The sequence below is a fragment of the Sesamum indicum genome, linkage group LG2, assembly GCF_026168435.1.
Source record: "Sesamum indicum cultivar Baizhima isolate 11 linkage group LG2, ASM2616843v1, whole genome shotgun sequence".
Taxonomy (NCBI): Eukaryota; Viridiplantae; Streptophyta; class Magnoliopsida; order Lamiales; family Pedaliaceae; genus Sesamum; species Sesamum indicum.
The window spans coordinates 17,396,540-17,414,437 of NC_142658.1; the positions used below are offsets into that span (position 1 = coordinate 17,396,540).

General features: G+C 34.4%; 2 protein-coding genes across 6 annotated transcripts; both read left to right on the plus strand.

Moving 5' to 3' along the window:
* Positions 1-4,844: 4,844 nt before the first annotated feature.
* Positions 4,845-5,483, plus strand: LOC105156019 (uncharacterized). The gene has a single exon (XM_011072035.3). It carries the CDS (start codon positions 4,918-4,920, stop codon positions 5,314-5,316), a length of 399 nt encoding a protein of 132 aa, XP_011070337.1. The 5' UTR covers positions 4,845-4,917; the 3' UTR covers positions 5,317-5,483.
* A 5,259-nt stretch (positions 5,484-10,742) lies between these two features.
* LOC105156020 (cellulose synthase-like protein D3) lies at positions 10,743-17,213 on the plus strand. 5 transcript variants are annotated; one of them, XM_020699108.2, is made up of 5 exons: positions 10,743-11,051; positions 11,144-11,266; positions 12,343-13,233; positions 13,796-14,603; positions 15,239-17,213. In XM_020699108.2, exons 3-5 carry the CDS (start codon positions 12,344-12,346, stop codon positions 16,988-16,990), a joined length of 3,450 nt encoding a protein of 1,149 aa, XP_020554767.1. In that variant the 5' UTR covers positions 10,743-11,051; positions 11,144-11,266; position 12,343; the 3' UTR covers positions 16,991-17,213. The 5 variants fall into 5 exon arrangements, with proteins under 5 accessions (XP_020554767.1, XP_088733598.1, XP_011070339.1 ...); XM_088877472.1 differs by lacking the exon at positions 11,144-11,266 and having other exon boundaries at positions 12,326-13,233; XM_011072037.3 differs by lacking the exon at positions 11,144-11,266 and having other exon boundaries at positions 10,744-11,051.
* Positions 17,214-17,898: the final 685 nt, after the last annotated feature.

The window sequence follows — 17,898 nt, forward strand, 5'->3', positions numbered from 1 at the left end:
TTTTCCAAAAGACGAGGGTATTTTGCTATTTTTTCATATAATTTTTTTTTTGTTTTTTTTTTCTCGTATCACATACGGTAAATTGTATTTTATCCATTATTTTAGGTATATTATGACAATTAAGTTAGTTGATCTCGATCTTGTTAAATGTGGAAATTAAATACGTAGAACTACATTAAATTAAAAATATTAGTTTGATCATTTAAATGTAAGCCTTGTTTGTTGTTGGTTTTAGGCTTGAATTTTGCTTGTCTCACAATTCGTTAATCACACATTTTTCTGGTATAAAATACAGCACCAGCTTGCTACTTCTGAATGTATTCAAGTATAAAGTGGTAACGAAATTCATAGAGTCAAATTTCAAAAGAAAAGGAAAAGGAAAAAAGCAAAAGAACGTCCATCTTTTTAGCTTTTCCTTGGCGACTGTAAAAGAATTATAAGGTAAAATTGGAGCCAATTTTCAAGATTCTCAGGCGCCACTTATGCGTATTGGATTCTTTCTATTATATATAAATTCATCAAAATATACGTAATTAATAAAATATGGTGGGTTTTTGCTAAGTATAATAAAATAAGGTAGAATTAGGTATATAATAAAATTATAAATATCCTAACATATACCTTATTGTGAAAACTCACTGTAGGAAGAGATTTTTGTTAGGGTATTTATAAGATGTATATAATTTTTTAAATAATAAAAAAATATTTATAATTAAAATAAATTTTAGGAGATTTCATTGTAATTTATCTAAATATTAAATTAAATAATAATGTTGCTTCTTGTACACATAGTGGGTTTTTGCTAAATATAATAAAATATATAATATGAATTGCAATGGGAAATTCGAACTGCAAACTTAAGGGGAAATGAGTGGATATGATCTAAGAGTTGCTCTTTCCTTAATTAGGTTAAGAACCGTCACACGAAATATGACTTTTAAAAACTTAAGACCTCGTAAAGTTATTTATCATGTAATTCTTTAATAATGTACAATTTTTAATCAATAAATAATTGAACAATTTGTCATATAAATATATAAATCATGTTAAGTATGTTTTTCAACATGTTGATAAGTAATAATATTTTATTGAAATGTTTAAATTCGATTTTTGTTAAATATATTGACTTAATATTTTGGGTAAAATGCAAACACCTCCAACATATAGGATCATTTGCACTTTATGCCCCAATCTTTTTTTTTACACTTCTCCACCCAACTTTTTGATTTTATTGCACATTGTATTTTTGAGAAAATAATGATGGAATATTTTATCCGCGTGTATACATGCGTCTAATTAAGGTCGATTTTGGATTCAATAATGATTGAAAAAGTTATACGCAGACAGCCTCCAACGTATGGGATCATTTGCACCTTGCCCCCAATCTTTTTACAAAACAAAAAAAAATAGAAAAAATATGGAGAAAAGTTCTGAAAAATGAAGAAAGAAATTTTCAGAAAATGTAATGTTTAATGTGCAGATAAACCACCTCCATGTCAAGCCAAATGTAATGTTGGCACGGATTGAGATACACATATATACTTGATAGTGGCGCCAACAGAAATGCACAATTTTTTTCCCTTTATTTTTTTGGTTTATTTTTTTGTCTTTTGTATAATGTAATAATGTATTTGGTTTTATCTTGAAGTTACATTTTTTTGTGATTTTTTTCATTTGAGTTGTTAAAGTGCAATTTCTTCATTTGTGTCGGTGAGTTTTTCTTATTTTTTCATCTGCGTTCTTTCAATCTTTGTAATATTATGTTGATTTTGTATTTGTGTTTAAGTTTTTGTTTGTGAAATAAAATTTAAAGGTTACTTGTTCGGTTTAGGAGTTTCACACACCTGATATTGCAGAAAGTTCATGATTTTTTTGTTATGTGAAATTATTTATTTGTGAATTATGCATTGAATTTTTTTCTCTACTTTTCGGATTTTTTTTCCATTTATTTATTCCTTTTTATTAAAAAGTTAGGAGGGCAAAGTGCAAATAATTCCATACGTTGGGTGGTTGTCTGCATTTAGCCTTTATAATTTTACCGAATCTAAAATCGTCCTTAGGCGCTTGTACACATGCGAACGGAATATTTCATCATTATTCCCAAAATTACAAAGTGCAACAAAATCAAAGGACAAATTTAGTAATTTTGAAAGTTACCGGACTAAAACTAAAACAGACAAATTTACACGACTAAAATTAATAGCAGACAAACTTAAAGGACTAAACAAATAATTTTTTCTTATATATTTGACGAAAAACAGCATGTGCTTAGCACATGACAATTAGAGTCTTTACACTTTTAATCTCATACGTTACAGGATTATCACTTTTGGTCCTATATATAACTTTAAAAAAATAGTACTTTTGGTCCCAAGTGCTTAATGGCCACGTGGCCTTTGCCTTTAAACATCTAAAAGAGAAGTGTTATGGGACCAAAATTGCTACTTTTTAAAAGTTAAGGAACCAAAATTTGAAAATTCCATAATTAATGGATCAAAAGTAAAAAGACCATAAAAATACAATTTCCAGGGGGAAAATGAAGAAGCCTTTAATACATATATATATATATATATAAATGTATATATGTAGGGGGAAAATGAAGAAGGCACTGGCATTATATATCCGCCTGCAAATGACTTTGCTTTGGATGCTTTATTAGCTTTACTTTAGTGCACTAGTCTCCTTCAAACCAAAACAAAACTTGTAACGTACATTGGGATAGGAATATTGTTATTGTTCATTCATGAAATAGGTGAAGAACATATATAGATGACAGATCCCACACCACTTTCTCATCTTCTACTGTTGCTTGCTTTTGTATAATTAAAGTGCTCCTTTTCCTGTTTCCTAGAGATGGGTGTCCCTTTTATGCCACATTGCTCCAAAAGTTTACAATCCTTAATTCTACTTCATTACAATATAGTACGTCCATTGGCGTTGTTCATAAATATAGTCCACCAGCTTTTTTAGTAAGATAAGATTAGTGTTTGTGCCACGCTCAAATGTACGTGCATAATAATGAAAAAAATCAAAATTAATTATATAAGTACAACATATTTTAATTACACTATTCAGGAAGATAAAAAAAATAAAGCAATTATAATAAGTACCCCTGGTGTGCGCCCTCGATTTGCCCTGCTTGCACCCAACCCTTGCCCTCGCCCCGCTTATTGACCCTTATCACATCTCGGTCACGCCCAACCCCTTCTTCGACTTTGCTTGCTCTCCCGCCACCCAATTATCATTCCCCTCCGCCTTCGCCTGTCATCTACATATTATATATATATATATATATATATAATTTGATGTGTATAAAAATAAGTTAGTTAATAAAGGTCTAAATGGTCCAAAAAAAAAAGAAAAAATGAAAGGCCCATGCCATCCAACCCATAATGCTCCCAAGAGGCCAATGATATCCTAGTTGAAAAATACAAGGAACAAGACAACGAGGACCTACTCTACCCAAACCCTTTATCAAAATAAGCCCTGCCCCCAAGCAGACATCCTCTTCAGAATAGAAGCCATACCCTCCAAGTGGGCATCCTCCTCAAAAATAAGTCTTGCCCTAAGGCAGGCATTCTTCTCATAATAAAGTCATGTCTTCCACATAGGCGCAGAGGAACACCTCCATTGAGGCACGCCCCAACCTATAATGGAGTAGGTACAAAAGGCACCCGTTACACCTTCCTCTGGAGGCACCTTCATAAAAAGCCTTGAGAACACGAAGTAAGCTCTTCTTTTTCTATACATGCTTATGCTACTAACATTCTTTACAGGAATCTAAAAAAAATCTCTTTTCGTGCCTCATTTCTAAAGACGTCTAGTATAATAAGTGTCAAAACTTTCACTTATTAGAGTGATGGGGTTACTGATTTGCATATAAATAAACTGGCACAAAAAGGTCCAAACGGCCACCTCGAACCATATCAGCTCAAGGAGTCCCACGTGAGCAAAAAGAGACTCCCTCCCTCAGTAAAGAAGGCTCCCATTAAAGCACTTCTAGTTGCAGATAAGGATGATTTTTATCCTTTATCCCAACCAACTTCCGCGAGAATCTAGAGAGGGGAATAGACCCCCAACAAACGAGGACATTTTCCTACAAATACAGGTTTGGTCCCTCCAAGCGGGGGACACCTCTCTTACTCTCTAAACTATGCTTAAGCTCTCTCTAACCATATTATCATGTGCTCTTGCACTTTTCACCAACTTTATTCACCATATCTTAATTTTTAATTAAATTTATTTATTTTTTTGCTTTATTTCATCTCGAATTCAATACTAACTTTGTCGTTGGGGTGCTAACATCTTTTTACAGGTCCCTCCTTCAGAATTGACATTTACTTCGGCTCAATTTGAGACAATAATCCACATCTATTAGACCGAGTTATTTATTAAAATATTGTAAAAGAAAATTGCAACTCCACCCAAAATGGATAAAGTTACAAAAATATGGGGAATCGTTAGTGCTACTAACAACTCCCCACTTTTTTTATTTTTTTAATTTTTTTTAAAAAATGTGCCCAAATCGTTAGTAGCACTACGATTTGGGCACACCGATTTTTTTTCCCTGTATTTTGTTAATCTATATTATGTTATACTTAATAATAATAATACATACCAATGAATTAATAGTTATTGTTTTTAATTTAAAATATTTCAATCTTTTTATAACTAAAAAAATATTAATAAAAAATATAAGCAGCATTATATACGAGTAGTCCACTCCATCTAAAACTTGGTTTAAATGTGCGTTTCTTTGGCGGCCTTGTCTTCTCCATGACCCGCCACCTGTTCTTCCTCTCGCGCTACGTGTCCTGCCATGCCACCCTCTCCTACCTTATTAAAACGCAATCATATGGGTCACAGCGCCTAAATTGCGTATTAATCTCTCACAAACACAAGGATAACCATAAAATTATGGCACTGGAATGGGTAATTCTGAGCTACGTCACTGCGGCTGAAGCCACGATGGTCCTGCTACTGACCCTGCCGCCAGGCCTGAATCCTCTACGGAAAGGCGTCATCTCCGTCATCCGCAATCTGCTCAGGCCATTCCTCTCAGTGCTACCTTTCTGCCTGTTCTTGGTATTGGACATTTATTGGAAGTACGAAACTCGGCCAAGGTGCAACTCGCCGGATTCGTGCACCCCAACGGAGCTCGTGCGCCACCAAAAATCGGTTCTCAAATCCCAGCGAAACGCTCTGCTCATCGCCGCCGCAGTGATGTTCTATTGGTTGCTTTTCGCTGTGACGCGTTTGGCTGTAGAGGAGGAGCAGTTGACTGAGCGGGTTCAGCGGTTGAAGAACAGCGACTGACTCGATGAGAATTTTCTCATATATCAGAGAGAGAACTACGTGAAGTTGTTTAGATGATTCGATAGCTAATAAGAAACGGTTTTACTAAAAACATAGTTTGTATCTTACATACATTTGCAACTTTGGTTTATTTTTTTAATAAAATTGTTATAAACTAAGTTTCATCACTTTTTGTTGCATCAATTTACTTTAGGGATAATTACTATTTAGTATAATTATAAGTAAATATAGTTATGATTTAGAAAATTATATTTAATCATCTTTGAGCTTGTTTTTGTTTAATAGTTTCTTCATTAGTTAATATTTATCGAATTTTTTTATATTAATAAAATAATTAGCAAAAAAAATATATTTATCTCTAATCGATTTATTGCAGGTCAGATAAATCTTTTTATGAATAGATTATTCTTATATGTGTTTTATTAACGCATGTGATGAGGTATAAGTTTAGGCGGGAAAAAATTATTTAATTTATAATAAATCAATCAGTGAATATCAATTTTTTTGTTAATATCGATAAATTTTGTGAAATTTGATAATAAAAAAAATTATTTGTTCGATGGAAGCAAATTTTATGAGGGTTAGATGTAATTTGAAATAAAATCAGGTGTTGAACTTCCTTTGATGAACACATTTTTTGCTCTGTATAGCCATGCTATCCAAAGAAGGAATGATTTTACGACTTTCTTTGTTGAGGGAAATATGTGTGCGTCAAAAGCAGTGGAAGGCATTGAATACCAGATTTTGCTTCAAAACTCTGTGAAATTCCACGTTCTGATCCAAAAGTTGACCTTTTTGAAGATCCTCTATAGTGCCCTACAAATTTAAAATAAAATAAAGTTAAATTAATATCTTATAAATAATTTCATTAATATTGAGTAAACAAATTATTTCTCTCAATTATTAATACCTTCATATTTACTAGTATTCAGTTCGAATTTCACATCAATATGTCTCATGTAACAGCTTTTTACCATAACTTGCTTCAATTACTTTCTCTCTAACGCTGACATTCTATGCTTATCTATGTCATTATCGTCCTTATCAATTTAAGACGAGTGATCCCACTATGTACAATTTTTCAATAATAGTTACATTTGCGTTTTTTCCATCTCCTCCAACAAGAGTGTCATGCTCCAAATCATTATCAATTTTGGGACCATTAATTACACATAATATTAATAAAACTTTGTTAGTAATCATTTATAAATGTATATTTTAAATAAATTAAAAAAATAGAAGGATCTCATAACTCTCAGCACAGATGTAAAATTTGTATAAAACTATACCCATTACCAAGAATCAATTTTTATGGTCTGGGCTATAAAAATTCATCATATTCTTTTTCTAAAATCCAGCAAAAAATAAAACAAAGAAATAAACCCAGAGAAAGAAAGAAAAAAATATTTGAGCTCATATAGCATGGAGTGATCTCACAACTTTTCTCTTCCTTGTCTTGAGTTTTCCCTGACACTCTTTCTGTCTACGAGATTTCATCTTGCTCCTAATTCATAAATTAACACAATATTTATTATTCAGTAGATATAATATATTTACTATCTATTCAGTAAACACAATATCCCATACATAAAATAGGATCCGAACTCATGACCTCTAATATTATGAAACCTCAACTTCACCAGCTAAGTTAAACCCGGTAGACTTACAACAATGTGTTGTAAAGCAAGGAGTTGTTCCCAATGTGGTGGGTCTTTACCTTACAAAAGCTGAAGCTAGCTATAAGCCTACAATTATTTCTGTCTGAAATACCATCTCAAATAATTAACCAAAAAAAATCTGACTAATTTTCCAACAGTTAATGACAAATACTTTTTCCATGCTCTTTTCCAACAGGCTTTCGAATGCGTTTTTTTTTTTTTTTTTGACAAAAATTTCAAGCTCTTCATCTGCAGATAAAAATCCATTGAAAATTCCAATAATTTATCCTAATAGAGGACGCCCAAAAATCCGTCCCAATAAATATTTTTTTGCAGTGATTGTATGGATATAATTATAAAAAATTTTAGTAATTCACGAGTTAATTTCATGGTACGTACTCAATTCTATTTAAAATATTTAAAAATTTTATTTACTTTGTAGAAATTAGCAAGTGGCGGAATTTAGATTGATGTCTCATCTACATCATTAATTCATATTTGAATGCCACAATATTTTATTTGAAATCTGATAATAGTAATGCATGAGCTTCACCATTAATGACATGGCTTCCTACACACACAACGACGACGTATTCCTTCACAATGAGCGTTTGAAAAACCTTCATCTGTACAAACAAGCCTGCAGTTGGGATCAAGCATGCACAGACCCTTAGAGATATCGGTACTTGATGTTTCGCAAGTCCTGCCCATGCCCTCCTCTACAAAATCACCAGAAAAACTTGAATGAGAAAGGAGAGAGAACAACGAAAATCACAAGCTTATCGAAAAAATTACATTTTACATCCCACAAGTTTGTTTTTTTTGCGATTTTAATTTCATTATTTTTAATTCACCACACTACATCCCATAACTCCAAAAAAATTGTAATTTTAGTCCCCAGCCTTAATTCCATTAAATGTGTGACTGAAACATCACGTGCATGGCATGAGCTCTCTTAAGTCTTAAGTGGAGTAAAGATTGTTCCCATCAAAAACTGAACGGAATTTTTAAGGCTTGGGATTAAATTCGAAAATTTTTTGAAGTTATGGGATGTAATGTGGTGAGGTAAAAAATAATGGGATCAAAATCACAAAAACACTAATTTGTGAGGTGTAAAATGCAATTTTATCCGCTAACTTGATGATCAAATCTTGAATCAGGAATGAGAGGAGGGAGGAAGAATATTACGAGAGGTGAAAGCAAATACCGAGAGCAGCAGCAGCCAAAAGAGGTATTTAGTTTTCATAGTTCTATATCCAATCTTCTCTTGCACTGCTCCCCAGTGAACAGCTCTATTTATACTAATAACTCAACATGCATTCATTTTTGGCTGAAACCTCCCAGATTTATACGAGAATAGTTGTCGTGACACGTCCTCCTTACATGTATATAGTATATAATATTTTATATTTTAATATATAAAATAAATATAAAATCAACAAATCACATTTTTAAAGAAAAAAGTAATTTAAAGTATTATATTGATGCAATAAAAGAATTGGTGTAGTGGTGTTAAAGTAACGTGGAGTCACTTTTATAAAAAAAATAAAAAGAAGAAACAGGAAGTACACTTTATTTCTAAAATTATCTATGGGATATAATTGTCATATATAAAAATTGGTGCGACAGTGTCACAAATTGCCATTTGTGAGTGTAGAGGATATTTCTTTGTTATACTAGCTGTCGTGGCATGCCGTCCCTGCGTGCATATATAAATAATATTTTATATTTTAAAATATATTATGAATAAGAAAAAATATACAGAAACCAATACATCATATTTCTAAAGAAAGAAAAAAAGCAACAAAGAAAATCAACTTAGGGGTATTATTGGTATAACGATGAAACTCACGTTGCAGTGTCATAGCCGCCATTTGTGAGAGAAAAAAGTCTTTTCTTTTTATATAAAGTACAGATATAAATAAGAATAAAATATATAAATAAACAAATCACATTTCAAAAAAAAATCGACTTAAGGTATTATCAATATAACAAAAAAATTGTGTAATGGTATTAAAATGGTGTGGAGTCACTTCTGTAAAAAAAATAATAATAAGTGCAATTAATTTTTAAAATTATATAATTAAGGGTATAATTGTCATATTTAAAAATTAGTGCAACGGTGTCAACGATTGCTATTTGTGAATGTAAAGCCTCTTTTTCATATATACTAGCCGCCATGGCACACCATCCTACGTGCATATGATAAATAATATTTTACGTTTTAAAATATATTATAAATAATAAAAAATATAAATAACCAGTACATCATATTTCTAAAAAGGGAAAAAAGAAAGAAAGAAAGCAACAAAGAAAAAAAAAAGAAAATCAACTTAGAGGTATTATTGGCATAACAACAAATTTGGTATTGCGATGTCATAACCTCCATTTGTGAGAGAAAAATGCCTATTTTTTTTATATAGTATAGATATAAGCAATCCACAATTTCTGTATAATTAGGCTTTCTTAACTCAATAATTGACTTGATGTCCAGATAAATTGGGCAAAGTACTCTGGGTTTTACTAATTGTTTATACAGCAAATCATGTTCAAACTCTTGAGTCCATCTCCTAAATTCTGTACAAATTAGGATAATTTCTGCAACCAAATTTTCTAAAAGTCATGATACAAAAATTCACCAAATTCATCACTCAAGAAACATTGCACATGAGAGCATCTTCAGAAGTTGTTATAATCATGACTATTAGGGATAATTACACCAAATTGGTGTAATTATAGGTAGACCCTTCAAGGGTTTGGAAAATTATATCTACAATTTTTGAGGTTTGCATCATTCTAATAAATAAATTTCTTCATTAGTCAAAATTCACTAAATTTGCTAATATTAATAAAAAAAACTAAATGTAAATTGATATTTATCTTTGATTGACTAAACACTAACTCATTACAGGGTAAACAATTTTTTTCAGATTAAACTACCCTTATAACGATGAAAACATACCTCCTCACATGCCTTAATTTGTGAAATCGTATGAGGGTAATTTGGTTATAAAAAATTTTATTTGACCTGCTATAAGTCAATAATAAGTAAATCGGGGGTAAATATAGATATTTTTCCTGATTTTTTGGTTAATATAATTTAATATGTGAATTTTGACTAATGGAGGGACTTATTTATTAGACGGAGATGCTAAATGTAATTTCTCAAATCACAGGAGTTTACGGATAATCCTAAATATAAAGATTTTTTATTAGGTGTATTTGGATTGATGGATTTGGATAAATGATTTCAAATGACTCCGTTTTAAAAGGAATTTAAAATCCATCCATATTCATTAAAACATTGTTCAAAATTAAAATAGAAAGATTTGAAATCCTTTACATTTAAAATTATCGAACCTATCCAAAGAATTTATTATGATAATTTCAAATCATTCAATTCAAATGCAATCTTATCATTATTGTACTACTTATTAAATGAAAGACTTTTAAAATAACTAACATTAATTGAAAAATATATGTAGACTAAAACACACTTAATATGTTTATTTTTCGGACAAGAGAGTCACATTTCTAATCGATTATCTGTGTCAATGATTTTTCTAATTTATGTGTACATATTAATTTTTTTTAATTTAATTAATTATTTATTATCTTTTTAGTATTTTTAATTAATTATATAATATAATAAAGAAATTTAAATTTCGCACTCCTGCGAAAATATTTGAAATAACGAATATAAAAGTGCACGGATTCTGGCATGGGCGTGAAGCATAGGATCCAAACCCACTTCACTGAGTGGAAAGGCCACCACCCTCCTAAATCCTCGAAATTCTCATTACCTTCTTTCTGTCCTTCCCCACAATCTTCGCCGTCCCATCCTCTTCCTCCCACTATCATTATCACAAACAGAAAAGAAAGGGAGAAGTTCATTGCTACATACTCGAGTACAGTGGAAATCAAGCAGCAGATTCCACCATTGTTTTTTACTCAAGAAAATAAGAAATGGGCCTTTGTTTTGCAAGTCGGATCAACTCCAAACACGCGGCTTAAAAGACGTTCTTTTCGATGAACTGCAAAAGCTAGCCCATTTGCGTTTGCAACTGATTTCTGAAGGTATTTAAGAACTCAAATCTCCTTTATTTTGCTTCTTATTGGCTTGCCCATATGCGTTAATGTGCTATCTTCATTTTCGGTATGGTTAGCAGATGCTTTCTGCCGTGGTCTGTGCAATGAGTTTATTTAACTCATTGTTAAGTGAGATTAGTCTTTTATTAATAAGAATTGTACGTGTATAAGAGAAGAGAGCTTTCTTCTGGGATTTAGTGAAGGTGAGAATTTTTGCCGGTTTTACTGCTTCTTGAATTAATGTATGTGTATTTTGGTTTACATATTTGAATATTTGGTTTTTATTTATTAGTCTTTCCGTGCTACAAAGTAATTGGTTTGGTTTTTGAGTAGTTAAGACTTTCACCAACAACCCAGTTTGAAATATTGGAGAGAGAGAGAGAGTTTTGGCTAGCCCTTCAATTAATGATAGTTTAATATTAAGGAATGGAACGGTTCATTGAAAAAGAATTGGCAACCGAGAGACGCTAGCATTGTTATTACAGTTGTAATTTGTAATATTTGATTACCACGTATGCATTGGTGTTCTAGGTAGATATATTATATTATCATTGGAGTATGTCGCATTTGAAAGTTTCTTACACGTCTTGGGCTGGTCGTTCCTTTGTTTTCTATATGACTAGCCCTTTTCTTTTTATAAGTGTGGGAGAGTGAGCAGTAAACATGAGGTGATGGATTCCTTTTTCTTGTAAACGCGGGTATGCGGATGTCTTCTTGGTGTTTGGGCTCTTCTGTGTCCTTGGAAGTTTGAGATTTAAGGGGATAGGATGTGTGATATCCTTGATCTTCATACCTATTTATCCAGATTTTTGTAGATTATAGGTAATATTTTTCTGTGGTTCTACAAAGTTTAGACTTTATATTGTTATATAAATGCTATTTTAAACGGTAAAAGATTTGAACTGGGCATGAAAAGCAGCTTCTTTTCACTTTTTCAGAAAAAAGAGAAAGTGAGCAACTTTTAAGAAAGAGAAAGTGTTTTGATCTATCTCAAAGGTGTATGTAATTTCACCCCTAATTAGTCTCTCCCTAAGCTGGATTTGACTAAAATGAGATTTTTGAAGAAAATTTTCTATAAGATGCTTGAGAAATGCTGAAATGCAACGGAGGCCTGGATGAAAAAGTATTTTAGTGGAAGAGAGGCCTTTAAAATTTGAATTTTAACTTTTGTTAAAAGATGTATCATGTTGCTGTTGTTCTTTACCTGCTTAATACACTTGCTATTTTGATTTTTGGCCTCTTTGATGACTAATGATTTTCAGGTTTCTATACTTTGTAGAATGGCAGGAAGATCCTTCAGACCTTCTGGTTCACAGCATGTGAGTGGTTCAGTCCCTCCAACTGTGACCTTTACAAGGAGAACATCATCAGGTCGATATGTCAACTTGTCCAGAGAAAGTCTTGATAGTGAGATAAGTGGTGTCGAATTCTCGGAATACACAGTGCATATACCACCAACACCTGATAATCAGCCGATGGATTCTTCTATGTCAATTAGGATGGATCCTCCGATTTCACAGAGGGTTGAGGAGCAGTATGTATCCAGTTCTTTGTTTACTGGTGGATACAACAGTGTTACCCGTGCCCACTTGATGGATAAGGTGATTGAGTCTGAGACTAACCATCCCCAGATGGCTGGTGCAAAAGGTTCATCATGTGCTATTCAGGGTTGTGATGGAAAAGTCATGAGTGATGAGAGGGGTGAAGATATTCTTCCTTGTGAATGTGATTTCAAGATTTGCAGGGATTGCTTCATTGATTCTGTGAAGACTGGTGATGGTATCTGTCCTGGTTGTAAAGAGCCTTACAAGAACACTGATTTGTCTTTAAACTCGGTGGAGCCTGGTCAACCGCTGCCTCTGCCATCTAATGTTGCGATGTCAAAGATGGAAAGGAGGTTGTCATTAATGAAATCAGCCAACAGGTCAGCAATAGTGAGGAGCCAGTCTGGACTCATGAGGAGCCAAACAGGGGTGGATTTCGATCATAACCGATGGTTGTTTGAGACCAAGGGAACGTATGGATATGGTAATGCGATATGGCCGAAAGACGGAGGATTCACAGATGAGAAAAATGATGAATCAGGTGAGCCTCCAGAACTTCTGAACAAACCGTGGAGACCACTCACCCGTAAATTGAAGATACCAGCTGCAGTTCTCAGCCCGTATAGGTAAAAGCAGTTTTGTTCAGTCATCTGTATTCTGTTTCTGCATTGTCCGTTATAAATGTAATAGCATACTTATATTTATGTTTGTAAATGTACGCGAATTATATTTCTGAGTTTATCTGAAAGATAAAGTTCGAAGTTTGGTTAAGGAAAATAATTATATTAAAGATGAAGAAGTCTAGCAGAGTCTAGAAAAAATCATGCTGACTGATGCTCCTTTGTGTAATCTATTGTGAGTTGAGTTATGGATTGTCTTCAGTGAGGTTATGCTACGTGCAAAGCAGTACAAGAGGTGCTGCTCTACTCTGGACATATGATATTGGCATTTTGCTATGCACGTCTTGATGTCGGCAGAACTTGTAATTGCTGATTTTCTTCAATTCAAGAGTGTGGTTATGTTCATTTGTCTTGTGTGAATTAACTTTTTCTTGTTTGCGTCTTACTCTTAGTTTTGTCGAAACATTCTCTTTCATTTTCATTAGATAGTGAAACCAGTTTCTGCAAATTTAAACTGAATCTGGTATAAAAGGCTGACAAGCATCTTTTGTAATTATACATCCTGCAGACTCTTAATTTTTGTACGTATGGCTGTTCTTGGACTATTTTTGGCTTGGAGGATCAGCCATCCCAATGAGGATGCTAGATGGCTGTGGTTGATGTCAGTCGTCTGTGAGATTTGGTTTGCCTTCTCTTGGTTACTTGACCAGCTCCCAAAGTTCTGCCCGGTCAGTCGTGCTACTGATCTTAATGTGTTGAAAGACAAGTTTGAAACACCTAGTCCAGCCAATCCAACTGGGAAATCTGATCTTCCAGGGGTAGATATATTTGTTTCCACTGCTGATCCAGAAAAAGAACCTCCACTTGTTACTGCAAATACTATTTTGTCTATCCTTGCTAGTGATTACCCCGTTGAAAAGCTTTCTTGCTATGTTTCTGATGATGGAGGTGCCCTCCTGACTTTTGAGGCCATGGCAGAAGCTGCAAGTTTTGCAAACTTGTGGGTACCATTCTGTCGAAAGCATGATATTGAACCAAGAAACCCTGAATCTTACTTCAGCCTGAAAAAAGACCCATTTAAGAATAAGGTCCGCTCAGATTTTGTCAAGGATCGTAGAAGGGTTAAGCGTGAATATGATGAATTCAAGGTTCGAATCAATGGTCTTCCTGATTCAATACGGCGTCGTTCTGATGCATATAATGCTCGAGAAGAAATCAAGGCCATGAAGCTCCGAAGACAGACTGTTGAGGATGAACCATTAGAACCTTTGAAAGTCTCTAAAGCAACTTGGATGGCAGATGGGACTCACTGGCCAGGCACTTGGATGGTTTCAGCTCCAGAACACTCTAGGGGTGACCATGCCGGGATCATACAGGTATATGTTGTGGACTTTTAAGGAATTGATCATTTATCAGCTCAAAAGTTTGGATCATTTGATCTGGATTCCTATTCCTTCTTGATGCCCGTCTCTTCATTTCAACATGAATAGTGTTTCTAACTTTAAATGAAATATTTTGGATCTTTATTTCCCACTTGCACTTTTTCATGGTCTTGTAACTTTTTTGTCTTTGCCAGAAGCTTTTCCTTGTCTCAGTTAAGCTGGGGAAGTATGCAGCGTTTTAAAATTTGTCATACACCTGGCATCTTCATTTTGTTTAACCAGTTTCAGTTGTTGGAGTTCCTTAAAGTATAAAGATCCAAATGGAGCCACAGTTTGTTGTCTCCATTGATATTCGTGCAAGCTAATGTATGGTCTTACATAAATTTCAGAAAGAGTTTCTAGAACTTCAGGTTGCAGTTTGATAGGCAACAAGGACACTTCTGATTAGTCATCTTGCTAGTTTCCATTTAAGGTTTCGGCTGCTGTTGTTTGCTTAAAGAGTGAAAGTATATAAAGTAGTTCTTTTTTCTTCTGTATTGTTGACTCATTAAGTATTTCTTTTTTCTTTCTTATGCTAAATGGATAACTCATTAAGGAAGATGATTTTTTCTTAACTCTGTGAACTGCAGGTAATGTTGAAACCTCCAAGTGATGAACCTCTTCATGGAACTGTTGACAGTAGTCCACTCGATTTTACTGAAGTTGACATTCGGCTGCCCATGTTAGTCTATGTTTCTCGTGAGAAGCGACCAGGATATGATCACAATAAGAAGGCTGGAGCTATGAATGCTTTGGTTCGAGCCTCAGCCATCATGTCCAATGGCCCCTTTATTCTGAATCTCGACTGTGATCACTACATCTACAACTCGGAGGCAATAAGAGAAGGCATGTGTTTCATGATGGATCGTGGCGGAGACCGTATATGTTATGTTCAATTTCCTCAAAGGTTTGAAGGCATAGATCCATCTGATCGCTATGCAAATCACAATACTGTTTTCTTTGATGTCAACATGCGCGCTCTAGATGGGCTGCAGGGTCCGGTTTATGTTGGCACCGGATGCCTTTTCCGTAGGACTGCACTTTATGGCTTTGATCCACCCCGTTCGAAAGATCACTCTGGTTGCTGCAGTTGCTGCTTTGCTCGTCGTAACAAAAGCACATCTGTTAATTCTGCACCAGAGGAGCACAGAGCACTTAGAATGGGAGATTCTGATAATGAGGAAATGAATCCATCTCTGTTCTCTAAAAGGTTTGGGAACTCAAGTTTCCTAGTTGACTCCATCCCTGTGGCAGAATTCCAAGGCAGACCACTTGCTGATCACCCTGCTGTAAAGAACGGACGACCACCCGGTGCTCTGACAATTCCTAGAGAACTCCTTGATGCGTCAACTGTTGCTGAGGCAATTAGTGTCATCTCATGCTGGTATGAAGACAAAACTGAGTGGGGTAATCGGGTCGGATGGATTTATGGATCAGTGACTGAAGACGTGGTGACTGGGTATAGAATGCACAATCGAGGCTGGAAATCTATATACTGTGTTACTAAGAGGGATGCTTTTCGTGGCACCGCTCCTATCAATCTGACTGATAGGCTTCACCAGGTCCTTAGATGGGCCACTGGGTCGGTTGAGATCTTCTTTTCACGTAATAATGCTTTGTTGGCTAGTCCTAGGATGAAGCTTCTACAAAGAGTTGCTTATCTCAATGTCGGTATCTACCCCTTTACCTCCTTGTTTCTCATAGTTTACTGCTTCCTTCCTGCATTGTCACTCTTTTCCGGTCAATTCATCGTCCAGTCTCTAAATGTCACCTTCCTCACATATCTTCTTGTGATCACTTTGACACTCTGCGTCTTGGCCATGCTTGAGATTAAGTGGTCAGGCATTAATTTGGAGGAATGGTGGCGAAATGAGCAGTTCTGGTTAATAGGAGGAACAAGCGCCCATCTCGCAGCTGTACTCCAGGGGCTGCTCAAGGTGATTGCAGGGATTGAAATCTCATTCACTTTAACATCCAAGTCTGCTGGTGACGATAATGATGATGAATTTGCCGATCTATATATCTTGAAGTGGTCATCCTTGATGATTCCACCTATTACTATCATGATAACCAACTTAATCGCAATAGCTGTTGGTTTTAGCAGGACAATATACAGTGCTATACCACAGTGGAGCCGTTTGCTTGGCGGTGTATTCTTTAGCTTTTGGGTCTTGGCTCATCTTTACCCGTTTGCGAAAGGGCTGATGGGGAGACGAGGAAGGACACCCACAATTGTGTTCGTCTGGTCAGGGCTTATTGCTATTACCATTTCGCTCTTGTGGGTTGCAATCTCTCCCCCGTCTGGTAGTACCCAAATTGGAGGGTCCTTCCAGTTTCCATGAGATTTTTAAGACATGGGCTTAAAACTGGTGACCTATTCTCAGCTTCATTTCGATAGATGTTCTTTCGGGTTTACCCTTAAAAAACGAGCGATGTACGAGACTGCCGTTATCATTTAATTTTATTTATTTTTTCCTTCTCCCATACATGTTTAGAGGCAAGAGCAACACACTAGAAACTTGAGAATACAGCCACTTTATTCTTTATTACAAGTATACTTTGCTATGTCTTGGGGAGTTATCCACTTGTATTTCATACTTGTTCTTCCACTGAGTTGTCTGTCGGGACTTAAAAAGATAGTTGAGGATGTAATATTTGAAAAAATTCAAATTTTCGATCCCGACATATTTGAATTTGTCAGAAACAGTGAGTATTTTATGGTACAGCAATGAACCCATGAATTGGAATATGCCTAAAGCAGCGGTTCTCATCTGTGCTGCAGCTGTCCAGACAGCGACGACTGACAGCCTGAGGAAATGACATAAATTCAATTTGGTTGAGATGAGACTTTTGTTTTTTTAATATGTGATATAAAAGAGCAAATGTTTATAGTTAATATTATGTGTATATTCAGGAAGGAAAGAGGCCTGAAAGGTGAGTGCGGTGAGAGACGTGGGGATGATGTCCCAGTGGAAGAGTCGTGGGAGATATAGAAAGAGTTGTCACATAAATTATATTTACTTTTATACTAGACAAATTTGATTTTCTTCAATTCAAAAATTTGAATTTCAGTGTCTTAAATATACATAATTTATTAAGTTATTAAATACATAATTATTATTTTGAAAAAATAAGAAAAAAGTTAGTAAATATGATTTGCCACACAAATATAATTATAATACAATATAGGGTAAATTATATTTTGTCATCCGAGCTATGTCGGTTTCTACACTTTGACATCAAAATTTTT